Genomic DNA, 23,715 nt, shown 5'->3' with positions numbered 1-23,715 from the left:
AGGCGAGATTATTAAAGAGAGTAGTTGCTGTCCATTTTAGGGCTTTAAAGATGGTAAAATAAATAAATAATTTATTGAAATTGTGAACCGTCTTATTGTTTAAGCTCAGTTTAAGTTCAAGAAAACATGAGGTTAAGGTATATTATTTATGAGATGAGTGAAAGCTGAAACACTGTACAAATCAAAGCGTCTGTGAACCAGCTGGAGGCTGTGCATCAACAGATAGTAAAAGCATGTTTGCTACAATTATCAAGATGAATGAATCAAAACAGGTTCGATTTACTGTAGATTTGCTTATTTTTGTGAAACAAAGAAAAACATCACACAATTATTAAGGGAACTAGACCCTAATCCAGATCGGAGACGAACAGTGCGTGTAAACTTCTTAGCTACCCTGGGAAAGTTTGCTTTATGGTGCCGACTGATCGTTCAACCTCAGATCCAGCAGCGTGGCCTTCGTTCTGTCTGTGGAACAGCGGACCAGACCGCAGAACCGCTGAGGGAAGATTGGTTCTCCGATCCACACGGGTCCCCAGAGGTATTTTGCAGAGCGTGTAGAGCACAGCCGTTGTCCTGCAGTTTTTAGATGTGCCACAGGTATAGAAAACTGGAATGAAACGGCTTAATTACCTCCTTCTTGTGTGGATCAGTTCTCCAGAGTCTTGCTAATTACCTAATTATTCTGTTCAGATGTGGTGCAGCAGAGGCTCATCTAAAAGTTGCAGGACAGCTGCCATGGAGGACTGGAGCTTGACACCCCTGGTGTAGAGGGAGTGCAGGGTTCCCAGGATGCTTTTACGAGTCATCTAGTAAAACTCAATCAAGGGCCACGTTTGCATTCCTGGCACACATTCGAACTTATGTCTAGTGTGAGTTGGATTCCACCAGAGCTTGCACCTGGTCTCTGATCCAGTTTGTTCATGGACAGGATCTCAAGGAGTAGTCATGGAGAGGAGGGTGTCTGGTTCGGGTACGTCACAATTTGCTCTGCACTTTCAGTAGAGAAAGTGGTTCTAGAGGGAGTGACCTTCAGGGTGAACCGGAGCAGCTTGAAGCTGAGACTGAAGCAGCCAGGATGAGACGGCTCCAATATGTGTGAGACAATAGTTCTCCTCCAGAAAATGGTGGATTGCTCCTTGTAAAAGGGGCTTAACTCTAAGGGGCTGATCTGACACAGGTGTTCCTAAGTGTGAATGAGCTACGATGCCTTAAGATGCTTAAACTCCTTTCAGTGACGTTTAAGTTTATTGGTTTCTTGTTTTGAGTTGTTTAGTGGGGGTGGACAGATGGATTAGGGGACTCATCTACAACGCTACGGTCTGTTGCTCCGGTCTGTTGTGAAAGAAAAAGCTGAGCCGAATACCAAAATTCTCGATGTACCAGTCTGACGACATTCCAACATCCAACTCATATTATAGCAGCCAATCCACAGTGATCAAAGGCCGTGTGTGCTTTCAGAGCAAACAGCTGGGATTACGGAGCCAGAGGGGCGTGCTCTACAACTCCCAGCATTCAGCAGACTACGGCACAAAGAACAGCAGAGAAGACAAAGTTCTTTGCAATGCAAAAATGCACGCAGTGTGTCAAAAATGAGCGAAGTTGCTGTGCACCGTCCTCCACGTTAGCATCGGCATCAAATTGTGAACCGTGATGTGCCTCTGCTCGGTGCACACAACAGATTCCTGCTGCAGCTGCCATCTTTGCTTTGCTTCATAAATCACATTAAATCCCGTTATATTGCAGTTCATAGAGGCTATCAGTTTGCAGTTACCTCTGAAGTTGCTGCAAACTTAAGAGGGAATATCATTCTCTCTGTGGCGGAATAATGATGGGTTTATGAGGATGCATACAAAACAATATGTCACATACGTAAAGGTGTCGAAGGATATTTCTTTAAATTCTTACTTTCTTAAATGTTAAGAAAGTAAGAATTAAAATTTTCCACCTCCTTGAGTATCCAAAGGAAAATTTTTGTTGTTGATTTGACCAAGTGCGTCAGTGTTGGTGTTGTGTATTTTTATATTGTTCTGCCTAAAGTCAGGCACTGCTAGTGACCGACTGACTATTGATCAAAATTCTCCTGAATTATGATTCATTAAGAGGCGGGACTAACCAAGAGGAGAGACGAAGGGGAGAGAAACAAAAGCAATGTGGAGACTCCGTGGAGTCTGCAGCAACTTTTGGAGGAGTTTGTTGGAAGTCTGCTCAATAAGTGCAACAACTTTTCTGTGCACTGGAGGGACATGCGTGGAGCTGGAGTTCTGCATACGAGCCTGCTAAAGGGGAGAGACTGGCTGCTGTGGATTGCTTTGCGTTTCCCACGGCCTTCACCGAGAAACATGGATTGTTTTCTGAAAGACAAGGCACCAGAACCTTCTCTGCACCAGAAACTGTGGATCGAAGAACAGTGGTGAGTGACTACTGGAACAGGCCTGCAATGGGCGGCTTTTTCAAAAAATATGGTCAGCTTTTATCTGTTTTATTTTTTGATGGGGCCACTAATTAAAAAGTGTAATTTGCAGTTATTTCATTTTACTAAGACCTGGGGACTGTTATTTGATTTATTAAGAGCTCCTGGGATGCAGCGCAAAATAGAAAGAAGCAAGAAGTTCAGCGTGCCAACTAGTATTAAATACTGATAAAGCGCTACCATCGTTTTGCATGGGCACATGCAGATAGCTGCTTTAGGACATGAACAAATGTTTATCATCATAAAATTCCCAAATTTAAGCAGCAGCAGCAGCAGTACACTGAAGAAAACCTGAAAATGAAGCAGCATCTCAGAAAGTAGCCTAAGTGTTGGTTAAACTTCCCACTGCCTGCACACCAGGCTGCAGCTTTACGGCCAATTAATGCTGCCTTTAAATTCATAAACAGTTCCACCCGTTTCTAGTGATGTTCAGACTCTTTACCCCTCGTGCTTTCAGCGTGCTCACTAAGTTGAGTTGGGTTCAAGTAAATAGCAAACAGCAATGGAGGAGAAAATCTTGATCATGTCAATTCTCTGAAAAGTACATAACGATTACTGCTGGTAATGCCAGGCATGTTGCGTTTCGGTGAGGGTCCACGGGTTTCCTGAGGGCGGACTAATCGATTGCAAAAAAAAAAAAAAAAACATCCGCTGAATAGACTTTATCTGGAATCTAAAACATCACCTTTTGAGCCTCTTTTCTAAAAAGAGTGTTTTATCTTTACACAGCCTGTAGAACCTTATGGCCAAATGAGTAAATAGATTATTAGACTCCCTGGAGGCAAACTGTGGCAAAGCTTTGGTTTCTTTTCTTTTCTTTTTTTTCATAAAAAGGACAGAAATTAAACTTTATAAATTTGTTTCAATGTGTAAAACAGAAGACATGTGGAGGTTTAGAGAAAGTGGAGTCAAACTAGCTGATACACATTCACCAGTTAATTAGCAAGTGAAGAATTAAGTCTGGAAACTTAATCGTTTCTGCCAGCAAACTTGTCAAGAAAAACACGCTCTTTGACACATTTGAGGTGAGTAAATATCAGAAAAGGCCATTAAAGGTTTGAACCACTCGAAAAAGCCACAGACTCCTACGACATGTTGCGGTTCTTCTAGTACAAAATGCTGTTTTTGTTTTTTTCACATGTAATAATTCTGGCCTGGAACGTGACAAATGCATCAAGGCTTTGCATTAATTGCGGACAATAAAAACCCGAATGAAAACGTCCAACCACAAAGGTTTCCACTGTTCTCCATCATTTCTTTTTTCCATTCGTTCAACTTTGTTCTACGCCTACCAGGAAAGGGAGAGGGAACAGCATTTAGCGGCAAATTTAATGTTTCAAATTATGTAAAAAAATAAATAAATCCCAACATGACAATCTAAAACATGTGTTAAGTAAAAACACAGTTTTTCCAAACAAGAACACGTAATAAAACACGTGAAATCCTTCTGTATTTATAACTAGAATTCAAATGTAATAGATTAAAATTGCTCCACTTACAGGCAATTTGTAAATGAATGTCTAACAATTTAATCAAATAAATCAGCATAAAAGTGTCCCAACACATCATCGAGAAAAATGGATCCACCAAGCAGAAATATCGACACTCAATAATTTTGTCCCTGATGGCCAATTTGTGTAACGTCTCCTGACAGCTGAGAGCCTGTCATTTTACGTCAAACATCATGAGGGTGAAATTATGCACAGCTTTCGGAACCGACTCTGAGACCTTCTCCAGGAACAATTTATTTTTAATTTTTTTTGTCTTTTAAGGGTTTTTAAGACCCGCAGACACTCAGCAAACTCCTGTCAGACTGAAAAGCAGTGTGTAGGGTAATAATTTTCTGTCCAGAGCTGGCGAGAATGACGGATGGAGAGAGGGTGGGGGATGGGGGAAGAGAGCGCCTGCAGCTGAGCCTCCAAACCGAATGAAATTCTCCACAGCTCCAGTGAAAAAGCTGGAGGGAGGGAGAGGGTGGGAGAGCTGATGGCGGGGGTCTGGATGGACACGGAAAAAACCACAACAAACATTTCTGAAATGAGCATGGCGATAATGCTGCAGCAACTAAATAAAAAGTTTGACCAGAAGTCAATCATTGACAAGTATTTAATATTTTAAAAGAGCTGATTATTTACTTTATAGAGTTGTGAAAAACTGGGAAATCCGGTTAACCAAGATGCTAATGCAAATGAATGTTTTAATAAAAAAAAAAAAAAAAAAAAACATAATCACGTAATTGACCACTTAAAACAAAAACTAAAATAAAATTGAAAAAAAAAAAAAAGAATTTATGGTGAATTATTCCCTACACAAAATGGCTAACGTTACCCTCAGGTGTATCACATCAAGCGACCATGATGCAGATTTTGAAGGTTTTAGACATTTAGTTTGGTTCCTCTGACTGCTGCAGTGAGAGCGAACATCATGGCGACACTGAACGCTCTCAATAATGACATCGGGACTGTTTGGGTTTACACTTGCACAGCAACCAGTGTTGGCCTGCATCTCATTTGTCGGAAGTTCATTTTTCCCCACGCGATCTTGAACGCATCAGTCACGCCTTCTTCCCTGCTCATTTGGAAAATATCAGATTGTTTACTTGGTGAAATGAGGAAGCAAGAAGAGTCAGAATCACAAACAGCCCAGTAGGAAGGCGACCCAAGACCAGGACGTCTGGGATAATTTTCTTCATAAACCAAATTCTGAAACCCAGGAATAAAATATGTTGAATAATGAAACATTGGAAGTGTTGTGATATGGGAATGTTTGCAACAGAAGGATTTCACGTGATTTTAGACCTTGTGTCACAGAAAAATATGAGAAATCTGTAAATAAATTAAAGGTTAAACTCAACTACATCCTCAAAGATGTTAAGAACCCAAAACATGCACGTAAATTTGTTAGGGTCATACTGAAAACCAAGAAGTGGGAAGTTCCTTAATCACAGTCCAGCTTTAAATGTTTTGAAATGCTGTGGGTGATTTGAACTGAGATTGACTGTGACACAGTGACACAGTTTAACTTCTTCCTGGGTCAGAAAACATTCATATCGATTTATTTTGTTTAATTTGCACGTTTCATTCCGATTGTCAAACCAAAGATTAGACATCAAAATCTCTTAATGAAGAACTGCTTCATCGTTTGATCACATTTTCTCACAAGTGTATACGACATGGCCGTCTATGACTTTACACAGTTCTGTCTCACTGCGTCTTCCTGACGCCGAATTTCCTATAAGTTTTGTCATTTCCTGGAAACGAATAAGCTAAAAAAAATTTTTTTAAAAACTTTGAATGATTCATCTTGCTCAGCTCCTGACAGCCTGTAATAAATTCCCATCCATTGAAATGATGAGATTCCATCAATCACAATAGAAAGTTAAATTCAGGCAGAGTTTGGACCACTTATTTCATAGAAACATTTAAATATGTGAGTATTAATGAACAGCAGGACATCTGCAGATTTAGAAAGTAGGAAGCTACAAAAATATCTACACCTCGTTCTCAGAGAGGATCAAAGATTTATTATTCACACTTTCTTCTTTTAAATTCTCTTTGTTGTTGTCTTTGTACCAGACCTGATGAAAAATAACTTGTGTAGTCCACCATGTGATCTGAATGGCATTAAATTGGCCTCTGATCATTAAGTACAGAATGACATATGCTGGTCTTTTTTAAAAAATTATTTCCTTTATTTAACCAGTTGAGATGTAGATCTCATTTTCAACAGGGACCTGGAGAGAAGTCTGCAATACACAGCATCCTGGTGACAAAATAAAACTAATTAATAAAGTGTAAAACAATAGAAAGCCATTTAAAAAGTGACACAGTTTAACAAAATCTCATTACTTGTTTTTAAGAACCGCTCGACCAGCATATGTCATTTAAATCATATTGAACAGGTTTCTAGGATTTCCTTCTTCCACATATGTAATGTTGCCAAAAAGGAGAGACTCTGAAAAACTAGTCCATGTGTTTGTTTCTTCAAGGGTGGACTACTGTCATTTTTTACAATCAGGAAGTTCTCAGCTAATCATTACCTAATCCAAAAATGCTGCAGCTGGAGATCGGATAATATTAAAATGTCCGTATGTTCATAGGAGAGGACTTTGGTTTACTGCTGGTTACTAGATTTTCTACAAGTAGATTTGGATCATTAAGTCATCAGGCTCCTCTCATGTGGAAACAGCTCTCAGTCCGTGAGGAAGACACCCTGTCCATTTTTAACACTCGACTTAAAACTTCTCTTTTCAATTAAAGTGACAGTTCAAATAACTTTCTCTCTCGTGCTTAATTCTAAGGATTAGATTATCTGAGCTATCGCTTTACTTTTGTTTAGTTTCTTCTCCTACTGCGCTCCAATTGGTGTCATTGTCAACTACTTTTTGCTTTTCTTTTCTACGTCTTCCCAAACCCCCAGTCGGTCGTGGCAGACGGCCGCTTGCACTGAACTGTTAAAGTTTTTCCTCTATGCCGTCACTCCATGCATGAGTTGAAATTACTTTTTTTGTAAAGCGCCTGAAATTACATGCTTTGTCAACTGGAACTACAGAAGCAAACTGAATCGAACCCAGTGTTTCTGAAGTAGGCATTCGACCGAGTAAAGCTGTTTCTGTCCCGCTAAATGATTAGCTCACCGTGTTGGTTGTGAGCTTTGTGATTTTTTTTTTTTTTTTTTGTAAGCAGAATGTCCTTGACTTCAGTCCAAAACCCCCACAGATCAGATAACGCACGACAAGGTCACTCAGATATTGTTTCGGAGATTCAGCTGGGATCAGAATTGCAACAAAGATAACCTTGAGAAAATGTTCTCCAAAGCTAAATTTCTTCAAAGTTGTATAACGTTGCATTTCTCTTGCAGTTCAAGATTCCTGTAAACACCCGATTATATATTTTTTAAAAACACACACACACAAACAACTACACTGAGTTATGCACGCTTCATCTCCATCCTAACACACACCTAAACCTCACCGTCACAGAAAACACTCTTGTCAGCGCTGCGGTGCTGCAGTTCGGAGCGGTGGCCTGTGCTGAAGCCGTAATGAAAGGAAACGGGCAGCATGGACGCCTGTTTGATGAGGGCAGACGGGATGGAACTGGCCAGCGGCCGACTGGTCCTGAATGGGCCGTTTTATCTGACGGGAGACACAGTGGCCTCCGAAACGGGCGACTGGCTGGCATCGCAGTCAGGTTTCTGAGAAAATCTTCCTCGGTAAAGGTTGCAAGCGCCAAGCTATTGTCATGATTTTATTTCTCGGAGAAGAAAGAAGTTGTTCCAGACTGATATTTAGGGTCTCGTTTTATCAAGCTTTTTTTAAACATTTTACTTATGGAAACAATAATGATTTGCACACGTCATGCTAACAGAGCCTGAAAACTATCCTGTTACCTTTATTTTCTTATCATTGGTGCTAAAATGTACATCAAAGGTTAACATTTCCATTAAAAGTAGCAATTTATTTGATGGGATGAGCATATGACTGACATAACATTGTCATAAACATGACATAGTATCACCTCTCATGAACATGAAGGAGTCTTTTTGTCATGAAGTGTCATTTGGTAACTAAAGACACTTTTAATGTAATTTTGAATTAAATGTGTCATTATTTACCTAGACCAATTAACTTTAAATTGTAATGAACATTTAACACTGCAACTGGAAGAGATTTCAAATATCCAACATAAACTCAACAACAGAAACAATAAATAAATAAAATGAGTTTTGACGTCTCTGTAAACAACAATGTCCTTCAGCAAAAGGTCCAAAGGTCAATTTGTCATCCAGTTTTTGGTAGAAAGAGAGAAAAACAATAAATCATGTACATGGAAAATGACTTCGCTTCAATTTAGCATGCGATTGAGTGCCTTACTGCTTCTTGCGACATGCCTAATATGGGATGGGAAGAACTTGTCTGGCCAGTCAGATGGACACCTCTGCCACTGAAACCAAACTTGTCTTAACACCGGCTGGGTCAGATGCTTAAACGCTGAGAAATCAGAGAGAAAACATTGATGTTGGGAAACAAGCAGAAGAGTGAGGAAAATGTTAAATACCTAAGATATTTTCACCATCTGTTGTATTTACCATGTATGTCTACCTAACAAGGGTGTTTTTCTTTGGACAGTTTGAGAAACTTTGCATGTCATCAGCCAGTACACACAGTGCTGTTTTTGCATGCGTCTCATATTTTATAAATGTTACTCAGTGTAAACTACCACGAAACTTTGAGGCTATTAGCGTACCAGTAATGTTACTGCATGCACATAATTTTCAGTGCATGCATAAAATCTTGCAGTTTTTCTCTTTTCAAGTTGTATCTAAATGACAGTCAACCTTCAGGGCCTGAACTGAAATTAGAGAGTAAATTCAGCCAACTTCCCCTGTACAATTTTCGATTCCACTTCATTTTTTTCCCCCCTACAAAACAATTATTTCAGATATCACTTGCAATGCAAAGTATTTGAGCTCAAGTTGAAGCTGCATGCAAATTGCAGCCACGTTCTCCAGACCCGACACACAGCGGGTCAACACCGCACCACTACTGGACACAATTAAGCTCACGGTGATCGCATATGCCGGCCAAATGGTTTATGCATGCACAAAACGTCAAGTGCAGCTCTCAGCCACATGACGATCATATGACACAAACACAATTATATTTTACCCCCTGTGTGTGTGTGAAAAAGAACATCTGCAATGGTACCAGGAAGCCTTCCAGTTCAAACCCTCTTTAAAAATACGAAGGGAGTTCTACCCATGATTACTTCCTGTACCATTTAACGAGGGGAATGATTAAAATGTTGAAATGCAAACATTTCTTTTGCTTCCCTCGCTTACTGGGACAAAAAAATACCACGAATAGTTTCTTCCTTTCATGACGACACAGAGAAGTAATGCGGTGAAACGCGAGCCTCCAGACCACGCCTTGTTTTTGACGCCAGGCCTTCGACACTCCCCTGAATTTACACTTGAAAACCTTCAGGAAAACGTCTGCAGTCATGCAGGGTGGGGGCAGCGAACATTCATCACTGCGTATGAAAACATGTGGATTGCCTTTAGAGCTCCTACTGCAATCAATTATCTAAAACAAACACTCCAGCTATAACTTTATGAGACAGGACTCTGGGGATTATGATCTAACAGTTAATCTAATTACCAGGCACGCTGCTGGCAAATGCTCCAACTGTAAGAAAATATGAGCAGAATATGACCCATTTGCGGCTTGGATTTGTCAAAAGAGAAGCCTTTTAGAACACATATATTCTGCAAACACAATGTCCATAATGTGTGCTTCAACAAAAGACATGCAAAGTTAAATATAGAGCTTTTCTAAGAAGAATTAGGCTTTCAGACAGCTGTAATGTTTTGAATGTGAAGTCTGAAAGCAGCAAGACTTTGTCAAAATCATATGAGCCAAAGGTTGTTTTTTTTAGGGGACTGGTGGCTAAAAAACAAAAGAAACTGATTTCTTTAATCAGTTATTATTTATTTAATCAGGAAAAGTATTCACTTTTAAAAAGAAAAAAAAATGTTTGATTTTTACTTCTTAAGAGTTAAACTGCACATGATTTGTTAATCATTTAGTTCTAAGGAGACAAACTTTTTCTGGTAAATATTAGGAAGCGGTCCTAATTCTCCCGGAGTGCCTGAAAGCCTTTGAGTAACTTTGAGTCAACAAACTGTCAATTACACTCATGAAACTGACCGTGACGAAGTTTAATGTCCGTCTACAACAAATTAACAGTATCTGAAAATTACATCTCAAAACTTTTAATCAGAACCTGAGCGATCCATGCAGATAATTATTGGGTTTTTTAAGCCAAAATTGACACAACACTGGACCATCCCTTGAGTTATTTATATCTGAATGATTCACAGGTCAGGGTTAAGTGGCTTACATAACATAAACAACATTCCTAATAAATTAGTCAGGTATCGAGGTATCTAGACGAGAGCAGAAACAAAACCGCTGGTGTCACAATTTGTCTTTAAAAAAGACAAAATATACAAATAAAAACATTTTTGGCTTAGGAGAAGATCTGGCTGGTTGGAAGTAAAACATAAACAAATATGGGATGATTAAAGACTTTCAAGTGTATGAAAAATAGTTGTCAAAAGTTTTCACTACAACTTATCCGAGCTCCCGGTACAATGGTAAACATTTCCTAATTGGAATCAAATTAAAAACATACAAAATGAAATAAATAATACTATAAAAATCATGTTATGTCATGATAAAATCATATTAAGTCTATTGTCAGTAAACCCTCTCTCATGGTGGAGGAAATGGGGACTGTGGCTGATTTCCAGACATTTCCAGAGTAGATTAAAAAATATACTATTGGTTTCACCTGCAGGTATCGGCCGGTCTCCCGTAATGAAGAAGACCAGGGTGGAATATCAGTGCAGATGTGATTCGCTTTGAAAAAATAAGTGGAATAATAACACACAATAGTCAAATTAAAGACAAACCAAAACCACTCACATGTAATCACTGTTTTTCTCTCCTGCTTGGCTAAATTACGGTCAAATCTGTTTGTTTCGTTTTATCTTCAAACAAACAAACTCAGACAAACAAAATCTGGAAGTTTCCACCCTTAACACAACCTGCAGCCATAAACAAAAATCATGAAAATCAATGACTTCATTTCACCTGCGCCTGTTGTTAAGCCATATAAATAAAAATAAAAAAAAAAATCACCAGGTAGTACAAATCCTAAATATCTGCCTTGTTGTTATCCAGAAAAACACAGCTGAGCTCTCTGTGTTTACTTGCGCGGCTAAAATAAACCTGTGCAATTCTTTCATTTGGTTTTGAGAAGGTGAACAGTACTGCAGTTCTTCTGAATCCCTGGAGGCTGGGAGATGGTGAGGCTCATGTTGTGCCAGGCAGTCTCTGCAGGATGTGTGTGAGTGCATGTGTGCGTGTGTGTGTGTGTGTGTAGGTGTGTGGTGGATGGGGGGTGGAAGCAGAGGTTGAACACTACCTGGCCATTATATAAAGCTCCAACTCTCGGCTGCAGGGCTCTGTACTGAGCGCCAGCCTCCTCCCCTCTTTGTCCTCCCATCCCCCCACCTCTTAGCCTTCCAGCTTCTCTGACTCAAGCTTAACTATGAAATGCCTCCGCCTGTTGTTTTCTCCCTCTCTCCTCTCTCTGGAGCCCCAATCACGGTGAGCATTGTGGCTCAAACAAAAGAACATTTTGGGGGAGATAAAGACGTACATGAGTGCATGTCTTCTTGAAGCTGGATAGGATCAGGTAACCCAACTGGACATAGACCTGGAAGACGTCTCTTTTAATCATTAAACGCCATTCATCCACACCTGAGGCTACTGAGGTCTAGTCCCAGCTTGCCGCGGGAAGATAGACATCTAAAACCAGCTGTGTTCAATGCCGAGCATCGTAAAATGTTGACAAGGGCGTTTCTGATCCGAGGCCAAGATGGCGAAGGCTCGAGTCGCACCGTTTGTAAATGCTAACAAAATCGCCTGTGAACGAGAAGAACCAAATCCCCCGTTTCGTAAAGACGGAGTGGCCGTCTTAAAAAGTGCAAAGCCGGATGTCGAAGACAGAAAAGAGGAGCTGTGCTCGCTCTCTGCTGCAGTCCAGCTCGGTTGGCAGAGGTTGGCAGAACTTGAGATGAAGGGGAATGGCAGAGACGGGAGCAGCAGACTACAGGCTGGGCAGGACCACAGATGCCTTTTATCATGAGAGGACCCTCTTTGATGTTTGACTGCATATACGGACCGCGTAAATGTGGTTACGTCGCTGAGCTCCGGTCCGGAGTTTCAGTAGGAGGAAAGATGAGAGCCTTGATGTGTTCATAAGATTTCATTTCCTTTTTTGCTCTATATCTAACTTCAAATGCGTGACACTGATGCAGAAAGAGGTAAAAACACCAAATTTAAGTGGTTTGTTGCATCTTAAGTTAACGGCTAAAGCACAAAATTATGTCAAACACAAAACCCTTTACTAATGCTGTGAGACGTCCCTTTAAAGATACCTGAAAACATAGTCTAACACATGGTTACATCATCTTACGACCTAAAGACAAGTGGATTCAGTCCCAAAAGACTCTCCATCCAAGGTGCCATCTACCTTTCTGACAATTTGCACACAAGTACTGCACTTGTGTACTTGGCTGCAGTAATTGAAATGTTTGAGATGTCAACGTATTTAATGTCACAATCACAAGAACTCCTCTTGATCTGATGCACGTCATGCAAATAATTACGGGCGTAACAAAACCTAAAACTCACAGGACGAGACGAGACATGATAATGATTTCACAAGAACAAGATCGGATTTTCATATTGCTTTCAAGAAAACTTCAAAGATCAAGTTTATGCTACAAGAAGGCCTTTATTTTGCATTTTTATTGATTTTACAACAAATTCAATAAACTGACATGTTTTTCGTTAGGATTTCTTTTTCTCTCTTCAGATCTTAGCACAGTGCATGGTCTGCAGTACAGCATTGACCGCTGACAGTGTGTGCTGTGACTGCGATGTCGCTCAACATACTCCTAGACATCAAGTCACTGGTTGTCATAGCACCAATTTATCGGTGCCGATTTCCCCAATTTTGGGAAATCGGTGACCGGCCGATTTTTACATGTGAAGCCGATCTTAACTACCGATTTTATCTACCTCAGCAAAGGTATTTAAATCAACTGGTTTATTTTTCTGCTCTGCTGTGAGAGAAGTTTCACTGGCAGACCGGCCCACCAGATCAGGTCTATATGTTTGCTGTTAACAATAATCATCTCACTGTTGGCAACTCGTCAACTTTCTTGCTACATTTTGCAACATTTTAGACAAAAAAAAAATTGGTATTGGCCAAAATTGGAATCGGTAGGTCAGGCTTTATAATGGATTGTTAATCGGTGACCGGTCAGAAAACTGCAATCGGTTCACCCCTAAAAACCCAAAAAGTTGCCCATCACAGGATTTGAGAGTAGTTGCTCTCAAATCCTGTGATGGATTTGAGAGCATCACAGTATGACTTTTCCTCATCACAGGATGAGGAAAAGTCATACTAGCACTCGCGAGGTAGCATTCAACAGAACAAGAAGTACTGGGGTATTTCAATATCGTAAGATCTTGTATGAGATGAATAATGGACAGCAACATCTTCGATTAATTGAAAATCGCAGATTTTCAAAAATGATATAGATTTTGAGACCAAGATGTTAAAACTTGTAGATGTAATTTAAAGGAAGCAAAACAGTGGGGGAAATTTAGGGTAATTGCAGCCAAATTTGTCACAATATTCAACAATATTGCGCGTTTTTCCAATGCCATGCAGCTCCAGCTAGGAACCCAAAATATCTCATAGCATCTTGTATCTCATCCTGCGTTTTTTGTTTCTTTTCTTTCATAAGAGAAAAAAGACAGAGGAACAGTGTGGCACATTTCCACCTCATCTATAAAACAATGGAAAAAAATAATGCATATAATACAATTAATCCAAAAATTCACTGTCAGATCAGTCAGATAAATCTTCGATGCATTTTTTCTTTAGCAGCTGATATTCTGAACCTCACAAATTGTGGTGAGGTATATGATGGAGGACACTACGGGTCACTTATAGCTCATATATTTTCCGATGGGCTATTTGGACCTTTGCCTTAACAATCCACACTGATATTGTTCGCTGTGATTCTAAGAATAGTTTCCTGTTTTTAACGAAACAAATCGATTTGGCCAAAGATCAGACTGTAAAACAGCAATCTCAGGAAACCTAATGATAAATATTGCAGGCAATTAGAGTTGTAAAAAGGTGAAGCAGAGGCTTTATCAGATTACCTGGGGTGATAAAGGATGCAGAACTGTACACAGCTCGTTATGAGTCAGAGACGCTGTGGTCAATAAACAAGATTCCCCAAACAGCTTTTTCTGACAAACAAAAACAGAGATTACTTTAAAACTCTGCCACAGACAAATGGTCCACTAATTAAACAGATGAGGACAAACAAACAAGCTGTCGTTTTAATCAAACTAACCTTTATCTCACAAAAAAAATAACTTGCTTTTTCAGTTAATCACTTGATGATGATTACAACATTGTGCGTTGCTGTCCTTAATCTAATTTGGAGATTTCACAAGTGGAAGACAGAGAAGCGCAGTCTGAAGTTTTCTCGCAGATCCAAAAGGATTACTTCCTGAAGAATGAGGAGCGTTTGGTGAATCGCTGGGTTCAGCAGCACTCCCTAAGGTCAAAAGGTCAGTGTCGCGGCTGCGACTGGTCAGACTGCAATAAAAACATATTTTCCAGTAAGCACGAGTTATTACGTCACCTCATCTGATGCGTTTCATGACAAAAAATATTTTCTTCCACTGTAGACGGATGCTTCAGTTTCTATTTCATATTCATCAACGGTAAGAAATGTCAAATTTCTATTTTACCAGAAGTGAACATTTACTTATTTCTGATATAAAGTAGGACCTGCATTAGCCATCAGATTTAGATTGAAAATTATTTTAACCAAGATGCGTTTCGGAGGAAAAAAAGATAGAAGTAGGTGGTAAAACAATGCTATGTACTGCTAGCATTGCAGCAGTAGGTAGCTGCTAAAACAAAATGTTTTTATTTTTCATTTCAGATGGCAAGTTGAAAATGAGATATACTCTTTTAAATATTAATGGAAACTAATGTTTGTATTACAGCATTATATAATTTTCATATAATGTTTTATGTTTCAAATGGTATTTGGATGATTAATCTTTTAATTTGGGATCCAGATCTTTGAGGATGGATGTATCTTTGCCATCATCCTAATATTTTATCTCCCTGTCCAGATCCTCTAACAGATTTAAGTCAGCACAACTGCACCAATAGGAGTATTTGGGCCTATAAAAATCAATATAAACTTTGCTGTTATGGTTGATTTTTACCAATTTTATATTTATTTCTCCACACCACTGACATTGCTTCACTGCTTCAGCTCAACACCTCACAATCCTGCACGGCATCATTACCACCAGCACACCGTCCACCTTTTGTGTGGTTTCACAAAGTCCTTCCGTCTCCAAGTACTGATGAAGATTTATTGCGGTTATTGGCTGTATCCCGCCTCCAAAACGTCTCATTCAGACGACTGAATTATCTCCACAGTCACAAAGTTTTGCTAAGGCCAACTAATCAGTCATTCACCTCAACCAGAAGTGATCAAGAGAAATAAAAGCATGAAAACTCCCAGCTTGACCGCCAACACTGACTGGGACTACATGCTGTAGTCATTTTGTTGTTCTAATTTCTAGTTAATACCAGGAAGCGTCAGTTCGCATGACGGGTTATTTATTTCACTGTCACGTGTTAGACCAGAGTAACGGACCGAGTGTGTGTTGCTGCACACTGTCAGTCAAGCTGGCTGGAGGAAGGAAACTCTCATAAACTTGACTTTGTTGAAAGAAAGACAAAGTTGGTTGTTTAGAAATACTTACTCTTGCAAGAAAAAACATTTAACAACTTTTATGTACTACACAGATAAGATAAGGTTAACTTAAAAGAAATGTCCTGCAAAAGCTGTGATGGAGAAATAAAGAAAGACAAAGTCAGACTAGTTCAAAGAAAACCGGCTTGTTTCAGTACCTTTTCTGTGTGTTACACTATTTCTCATTACCTGTTATCTTTTCAGCAAAACTAAAATAGCTATAAGAAAACAAATATATCTACAGCAACATTTTAAAATAGCAGGGTTACGCCACATGTATTATAAGCCTGGCGGGTCACCAGGCTTTACATTATTCATCTATTTTAGTTTTTTTTCACTGATTGCTTTTTTTTTAAAGAAAAATAAGAATAATAATTGTTGGTGTTTTGGTATTAATCTTCCAATAAAGTTATATTTGCAAAATTTCTGTCAACTTTAAACATTTTTTAATCCAAAAGCAATGCAGATCGCTGAATGACTGCTTTTGGCCCCAAACGCCGGGCTTAGCAAGTTTTCTGGGGGAGACCCTGAGTACAATATTTAGTTTTTGTCATGGTTTTCTTATTTAGCAAATAAAACATGAAAGTACTGTGTTTCTTGCTGATGTTTATTCTATATTTTGGTGATTTAAAGACTCATTAAATGTGGTCCATCATACTGCAGAGAGAGTGTCCTGAATAGAGAACCTGACTGTGACAGAGATTGATTAGGAATCGGATATTAATGCTGGTGTACGTTATTCTCTGACTGTTGTGCCACACAGCAGCAAATAATAATAATCATAATAAGTGCTTGATAAGTCATAAAAGTCACAAATCACCATTGCAGAAAGCCGCAGATGGAGGGAGTTATTGATTCTGAACACACAGCGCTCCTGATGTGTGCCACTGTAGAAAGGAAGGAATATTCTTTGATGAACCCAACTTTCCAACCGTTTACTTTTTCTTGTTTCCCAGCAAAACATCTCTAATACCTGAAATAATTCAACAGCCTGGAAAATATGCTGGAAGAAAAATGCCTTTTCCCCCCTCTCCTCTCTCCGTCTGTCTCCTTCCTCCAGGAGGAAACAAACAATTGAGCTCCACGCTGCTGCCGACCCATGTCCATCTCAAATGTGACATGTTTCCACAGCAACAGCACTGTGCAACTAAATCACCACAGGAGTTGAGGAAAGCTCCGTCTCTCCGAAAACCGCACAAAAGTCGATGGCTGCAGACAAGTGTGTACTCTCGCGGGGCAAGAAAAGTCTGATGATAATGGAGCTCGAATGGCGCTTTGACTGGGCGGAACATGTAGAACATATATCACGTTGCCTGAAGTGACAAAACATGTTTGTTATCTTTGTCTGGCAGGTCGACTGCTGAACCTCCCTGAATACTGAGAACATGGGTTAAAAAGGCAACAAACCGTCTACAACAGTTTGCTCCAGATGTTTTCACGCTAAACATCTCTGACATCTCTGGGGCAGAAGAAACATGCAACATCTGCATCAGGTTTGGCATTGTGTGGTTTATCACATCTGTTTTTGCGCTGCTACACATCATAACTCCATTTATCAACTCTTTTTTTTTATAGATATACATATATATTTCTCCTTTTTTCTGGGTTGGGTAACAAGCTTCACATCGAAACCTTTACGTCTTAAAAAGCTGCGTGTAGCATTCACGAGATCAGCAATCGCGCAATCTGACATTTCCACCTGAACTTCTCATTCTGCTCAAACTGGAAATTAAGTGCGGCGATAATGACAACGGCAATAAAAGACATAGGCAGGTGTTGAAAGGATGTAGGGAAGCAAAGACGAGGGCCTGTATCATTAGGGATTAACCTAGCCAGAGGCTCTACAAATAGACTGTCTCCACCTATAAGCTGCCTGCACATAGACAGTCATTTGTATTGCCAGGTTGCTGCTGCAGCGGCTCCGAGAAGAAAGAAGACAGTTCAAAGGAGCTAAAGGCGGATCGAGACTCCTCTCAAACAAAATGCGATGCAACAGGACATGCTGGAGTGAGAGGGGGGGACAGGGGGGTTAACAACATCAGAGGCTTTCGTGAGGATTTCATGGGAGATGACTGCACGGCAGCTTTATGCATTGATTCAGGATGTGAAGTATTAAACTATACAATCAGGAGCCTAATAAATGAAGAAAGCATGATCGCCTCTTCCCAACGTCCTGGGGATGGATTTTATTTTGCATGAGGGGAGTTTTAACTGAATAAAACAACCCTGGAAGTGTTTAAATCTGTTTCAGTCTCCTTTAGGACAGACCCAACTCCAGGTGGCTACAGGATTCAAAGCAACGCTCAATAAATATGAAGCCATAACGCTCGCTTAAGTGCATGCAAATTTAAAAAAAAAAATATATATATATATATATATATATAAGTGAGATATAATAAACATGATGGGTCATAAGTTCAAGCTCCTGCAAACTGCTACCATTTAAGCCAGGATGTTAGTGATCCTATTAGTTCTGGTTCTTGAATGAAACTAAGTTATTTGATCTGCTTAAAGCATTAAAAAAAAGTTTTCAAAAAAGATCTTCACTGGGTTTCTTTGCAGATTCCATAAAAGCCGACATCATGAAAAATTCTGAGAGTTTGCATGGAGCTTTTGAAATATGCGGCTGGCTCTTTTTCCTCATAATTTTGTGATGTTTTATACAGCAAGTAAAACCTCATGACGACTCATTTCCACGTTCAGCAAAAACATAACTATGTTATATTAAGAGGATGTGTTATGATCAGGCAAAAACTGTTTCGCTCAAACGGCAGATGAAAGCACGCAAACAGTTGTTTACTCACATTATAAATCTCCAGTCACAACTGTAAATCTGCAGACTTGGCAACTGCAGTGGTCAACATGACGGCTGGTTCTGCTCACACGGAGAGAAAACCCCCTCTTATTTTGAAAGGTCAACTTTCCTCCATAAAGTATGAAACGGAATTAAAAGCATGATGGCTCCGTTATTTATCTCCAAACAAAGTGAGAGAGGACGTAAATGAATCACAGTTATCGTAAACATGTCGGGACTTTATGGGCGCTAATGCTTCACTGGTATGAAAACGTCCAGTTTGATGTATCAGCATGAAACCTGAACCGAACGCAGATCTGCAGCAATCAGTCCGTTTAAAATGCGTCGCTGGTGCAACGGGGATGACAAATCCACGAGAACCATTGTCTGTGTCAATGGCTGCCAGAAAACACTTTGAATCTGAAACCGCACATCTGAAAATAATGATGGCCTGTGGAGGCCAGAGCCATTTCAACTCTCTTACAGAGACAACGTTACCAGCAACACGTCACGTTTAGTTTCTTTCTGGACGTCTTTCTGTTACACTCAATGCCTATTCCACGCTTAAAGATCGCCGACCTTTACATATTTTTCTCTGTTCACTTAATGTTTGAGTGGATGTGTGGTTTTTGGTCAGAGGCATTGCGATGAAAAGTCTTGCGCATCGTAGATGTTCAGGACATTGTGGCTCTAACACCGAGGGACATATTTGACACTTGTGTTTAAATTGGGAAGAAAGCAAGAGTGAATAATTCAGTAACAGGGTTTTCAACTACAAATATTTTTCAGAAATTTTCTGTTGGCATTTCGTAACATTGATATTTTTATACAAAAACAAAAAACCCAGACCGAAGAATGAAGTTGTTAGATGCTTCTCTGTTGGACAAACAAAACCCACAGCCATCAATAATTCTTAACAAAATTGCAACCTTTGATGTGACGAAACAAAAATGAAGAATATAACATAAATACCGAGCTAAAGAGTTCTTTTATTTCTCTGATCTTTCGCTTACGTCCTGTCTGGCGGTATGGCATTCAGAACTGAATTGCTGTCTGAGTACCAAGAAGTTTATCATTGACATGATTATATAAACTCGGATTAGAAATTGCATTGGGTTTATTTAAAATGCAATGGACAGAGTGACGGAAAAGAACATCAAGAAGACAGAAAGAGAATGGGAGCAAAGTATGGCAAAAAAAAGTTTGAGAAGAAAGGAGATACACAGATGAGGAAAAAGCGAATACGACACCAAGGAGTCTGATCTACACAAGACGCGTCATAAAACCACGTGTTACATTTTAAAGTAAACCTTGAAAGACTTTCTGCTTCTTAGTGTTTAATCATCTGATATTTTCACAACATTGTTTGCTTATCCACTAATTTCTAGCCTTCCTTATTGATTAATTTACGATAAAATTTCAATTGAATTTAAGTTTATTTCATCAAGGACAGAACATCAAACAATGTTGCATGTTAAAAACAACGCAGCGGTTGTTTGTACGGAGGTTTTCTAGCCCTGGGCTGATTTGCAAACCCAGTGTTTGGTTGAACATTTTTTAAAAAGACAAAGAAATTCAAACTACATTATGCAAGGGATATTTTTTTTGATTTTCTTAAACAGTCAATGCAAATGATGGTCAGTATAATTTTCAAGTCATGAACTATTACAGTATAAATCTAATTTTACTGAACAAAGCTCCCCACGAGAACAGTATTTTTTTCAAAAATAAAAAACTCAAAATGCACTGCTCCAAATTATTATGCACAGCAGATTTTCTCAACATTTTATGGATCATAAAGAACTGCAAACAGTCATTCTTTGAATGTGCAGCATTAAGTTTGTCACATGTACTAAAATCCAAAGCTATTTCAGAAGCATCTTAACAGACAGAGTTACATGTTAACATAGGATCTTCTTTGGTGTCACCTGCACAATTCTTGCATCCATTGAACTTGTGAGTTTGTGGAAAGTTTCTGATTGAATTTCTTTGCAAGATGTCAGAAAACCTTCCCAGAGCTGCTGTTGGATATGAACTGCATCCCACCCTCACATCTTCTGATACTCTAAAGGTTCTCAATAGGATTGAGGTCAGAGGAGGATGGTGACCACACCATGAGTTTCTCCCCTTTTATGCCCACAGCAGCCAAAGACACAGTGATATTCCTTGCAGCATGAGATGGTGCATCGTCATGCATGAAGATGATTTTGCTTCTGAAGGTTCGGCTCTTCTTTTTGAACCATGACAGAAAGTGATCAGTCAGAAAGTCCATACTTTACTGAGGTCATTTTCACACCTTCAGGGACTCTGAAGGGGCCGACCAGCTCTTGGGCCCAAAGCATGACTCCACCACCTCCTTGCTGATGTCACAGCCATGTTGGGACATGGTGCCGCCCACCACCAATCCATTACTGCGTCCATCTGGACCATCCACGGTTGCATAGCAGTCATTAGTGAACAAGTCTGTTTGAAAATTAATCTTCATGTACGGCTGGGCCCACTGCCACCGTTTCTGCTCTGGTTAGGGGCCCAATAGTAGGTTCATGCACCCCAAGCCTCTGGAGTATCACTTAAATCCAGTTTGCATAATAATTTGGAACACAAGACGTATCTTAATAGAGGTACGAGGTTGAAGTTACACAGAAGAAATCCGTAAAGTTTCAGAATTTGCAACCACTTAATCGCCGCAAACACCTGCAGAGAAGAACTTAATTAGAAGAAGCCGTGATGAAAATAGAACTAAATATGTCAGAACTGGGTCAATTTTACTTTGGCCAGCTGTGGTGAGCTGTCCAATTATTACAAAACCTGGGCCCTTTGTTTTACCCTCAAACAAAGAATTCCCACTGTTTTCTTCAACAATTCAACTAATTCAACTGGCTTGGTGCAATGATTCAACTTAACAAAACAAACTAGCAAAAAAAGCTTGACAATTTAGGGAAATATCCTGTAATGCATAAAAGAGGATAACCTTGTAATCAGTTCATAACAACTGAGATATCCATAAAACTGACCATTTGTATTCAGACTAACTTATGAAATCTGTTGGCTTTGGATGGAAAACTTTTTTTTTCCACTTCTTTCAATGACAAAATGAATTTTATTCATCCATTTGAGGATGAAATCAAACAGTGCATAATTAACACTTTACTGGAGCTTAATTCCAACTAACATAAGACAACCTTCGTTGCAAACCAGCTCGATACAAATATCGGCCCGGCCAAATCGAATCGGTGCAAACCAATAAACACCGTACCGAACCCAGTCGGTACAGTGCTTGAACGGGCTGGACAGATCCAAGAAACCGGCATAAGAAAACCTCTAAAAATCAGACAATCGATTAATCAAATCATCCCGGAGCCTCATGCATTACCGACCCCGGGATAACGGGAGTGAGCAGCCTGCGCACCGTTACACACACACACACACACACACACACACACACACACACACACACACACACACACACAGGTGTGTTGGCTCATCAACAGGTAAACTAAACCTGAGGTTTACTGGTCCAGGCCAGGTGAGCTGCATCCACCTGCGGGCAGCCTGGGCCTCTGCTCTCAATCGAAGCTGCATATCGACAACAATCTCCGGGTCGTGGAAGCAACGAGCGGGTCTGAACTGAGGATTCACAGGTGTGAAGAAGCTGCTCTCGCGTTCAACCCGCCTCGCAGTCTGGAGGCTGCCGCCGCGGCACGCAGGACAAACTCGCCTAAAAAAAACCCTACAGTTTCCACCCCTGCAGACCCGGTTGGACCCGGGAGGAGTGACAGGCGCCCGGGAAGGAGCTGGCGTCCGTCTCAGCCAGAACCAGCGCCTCTCAACATCAACATAAACATGTTCGCAGGAGCTGCTGGCGGATTTGAGGGGGGGAAAAAAAAAAGTTTCTGCCGCATTTCGGTGGGAAACGCTCAGCCCGACCGGCTCCGAGCCCTCCCGACACTCAGTCCCCTCCGGAACTGCACGGAGCCGCAATGAAGCGCTGCAGGACCGGCTTACATTCGTGATAATTTCAGGCTGCGCCTTACCTTCAGGTCCGCACTCTCCGCCATCTTCTATTTCTGTGCGCAGGCGTGCTGAGGTGTTGTCACATGACTGGGACGCGCAGAGGGGATTCGTGAGCGCGCACAGAGCGACAGCGATGCGTTCAGGAGCACACCCGAAGATGGGAAAAACAACTATCCATCCCTCCGTCCGTCCACTTTTGAACAACGGCAAAAAAAAAAGACATTATTATTTTACATTAATATATGTTTCATCTATGCAAAGTTACTGGCTTGTTTAGTTTCAGTACAGTGGTTTTATTGGTAAAGCTATGTCTGTGTCACCTTTAGTTGTGTAAGTTACTTAAACAGAAACTTCAACATGATGACAAGCAACGATTACAACTAATTATTTATTATTAATTATTATACTTATTTATATTTATAAATAAATATTTGTTTATGAGCTAATAAAACTGCAATGTTATATGGTCAAATAAATGCAAGTTGTGAATCAATGTTTTTGACCTAAGATGTGTCTGTAAATCTTTGTCTTCCTGTAGCTTTTTGGTTTCATCTCTTTGCATGAAACCAAACTAGCTCTACCACCTTTGTCCAAGAGGAACAACAATGACGGACTGAAATTTTGCAGAAAGCACAAAGACGCACAACGGGAAACTACTTTGGATTTTCAGGGTCATGTGGGAGATGATTTGTCCTGAGAAGAAAAATAAAAAGTGAGATTTGATATGTGGCCGGCGTGGCGTGGAGTTCTGATCATCTCATGGCCTTGGTCCCAGTGCTTCACAAGATCACTGCCAAGAAAATAATTTAAAAAAAAGTCCTCTCAGAGGACTTTGATCAAAGTCCTCTGAGAGCAACTCGGTGCATCTGCCAGCATGATGGAGCGCCGTGCACTGAACCAAGAATAACAAAGTAAATCAAACAGCAGAACTTTGACATTTTGCATCCTCTCTCTCTGCACTTTGACCCCTTTTCCAACAACACGCCCTTTTTAA

At 40.1% G+C, this 23,715-nt stretch overlaps 1 protein-coding gene across 3 annotated transcripts in view; it reads right to left on the bottom strand.

Annotated features, from left to right (window-relative positions):
• Positions 1-22,840, bottom strand: part of LOC129369623 (E3 SUMO-protein ligase PIAS1-like) — a 61,301-nt gene extending 38,461 nt beyond the window's left edge. Inside the window, exons 1-2 of one of the 3 annotated variants that reach the window (XM_055045156.1) lie at positions 22,742-22,762; positions 8,346-8,462 (exon numbers count right to left, since the gene is read on the bottom strand). In XM_055045156.1, the coding sequence (XP_054901131.1) occupies positions 8,346-8,360 (15 nt within the window). In that variant the 5' untranslated portion in view covers positions 8,361-8,462; positions 22,742-22,762. Of the gene's footprint in view, positions 1-8,345; positions 8,520-22,741 lie in introns of those variants that run through there. The other 2 variants (XM_055045155.1, XM_055045157.1) reach the window with 2 other exon arrangements.
• Positions 22,841-23,715: the final 875 nt, after the last annotated feature.

The sequence above is a fragment of the Poeciliopsis prolifica genome, unplaced genomic scaffold, assembly GCF_027474105.1.
Source record: "Poeciliopsis prolifica strain line A6 unplaced genomic scaffold, Auburn_PproV2 SCAFFOLD021, whole genome shotgun sequence".
In the NCBI taxonomy this organism is placed as follows: domain Eukaryota; kingdom Metazoa; phylum Chordata; class Actinopteri; order Cyprinodontiformes; family Poeciliidae; genus Poeciliopsis; species Poeciliopsis prolifica.
Note: the sequence above shows the minus strand (reverse complement) of the source record. Positions and strands in the feature narration are given on the sequence as shown.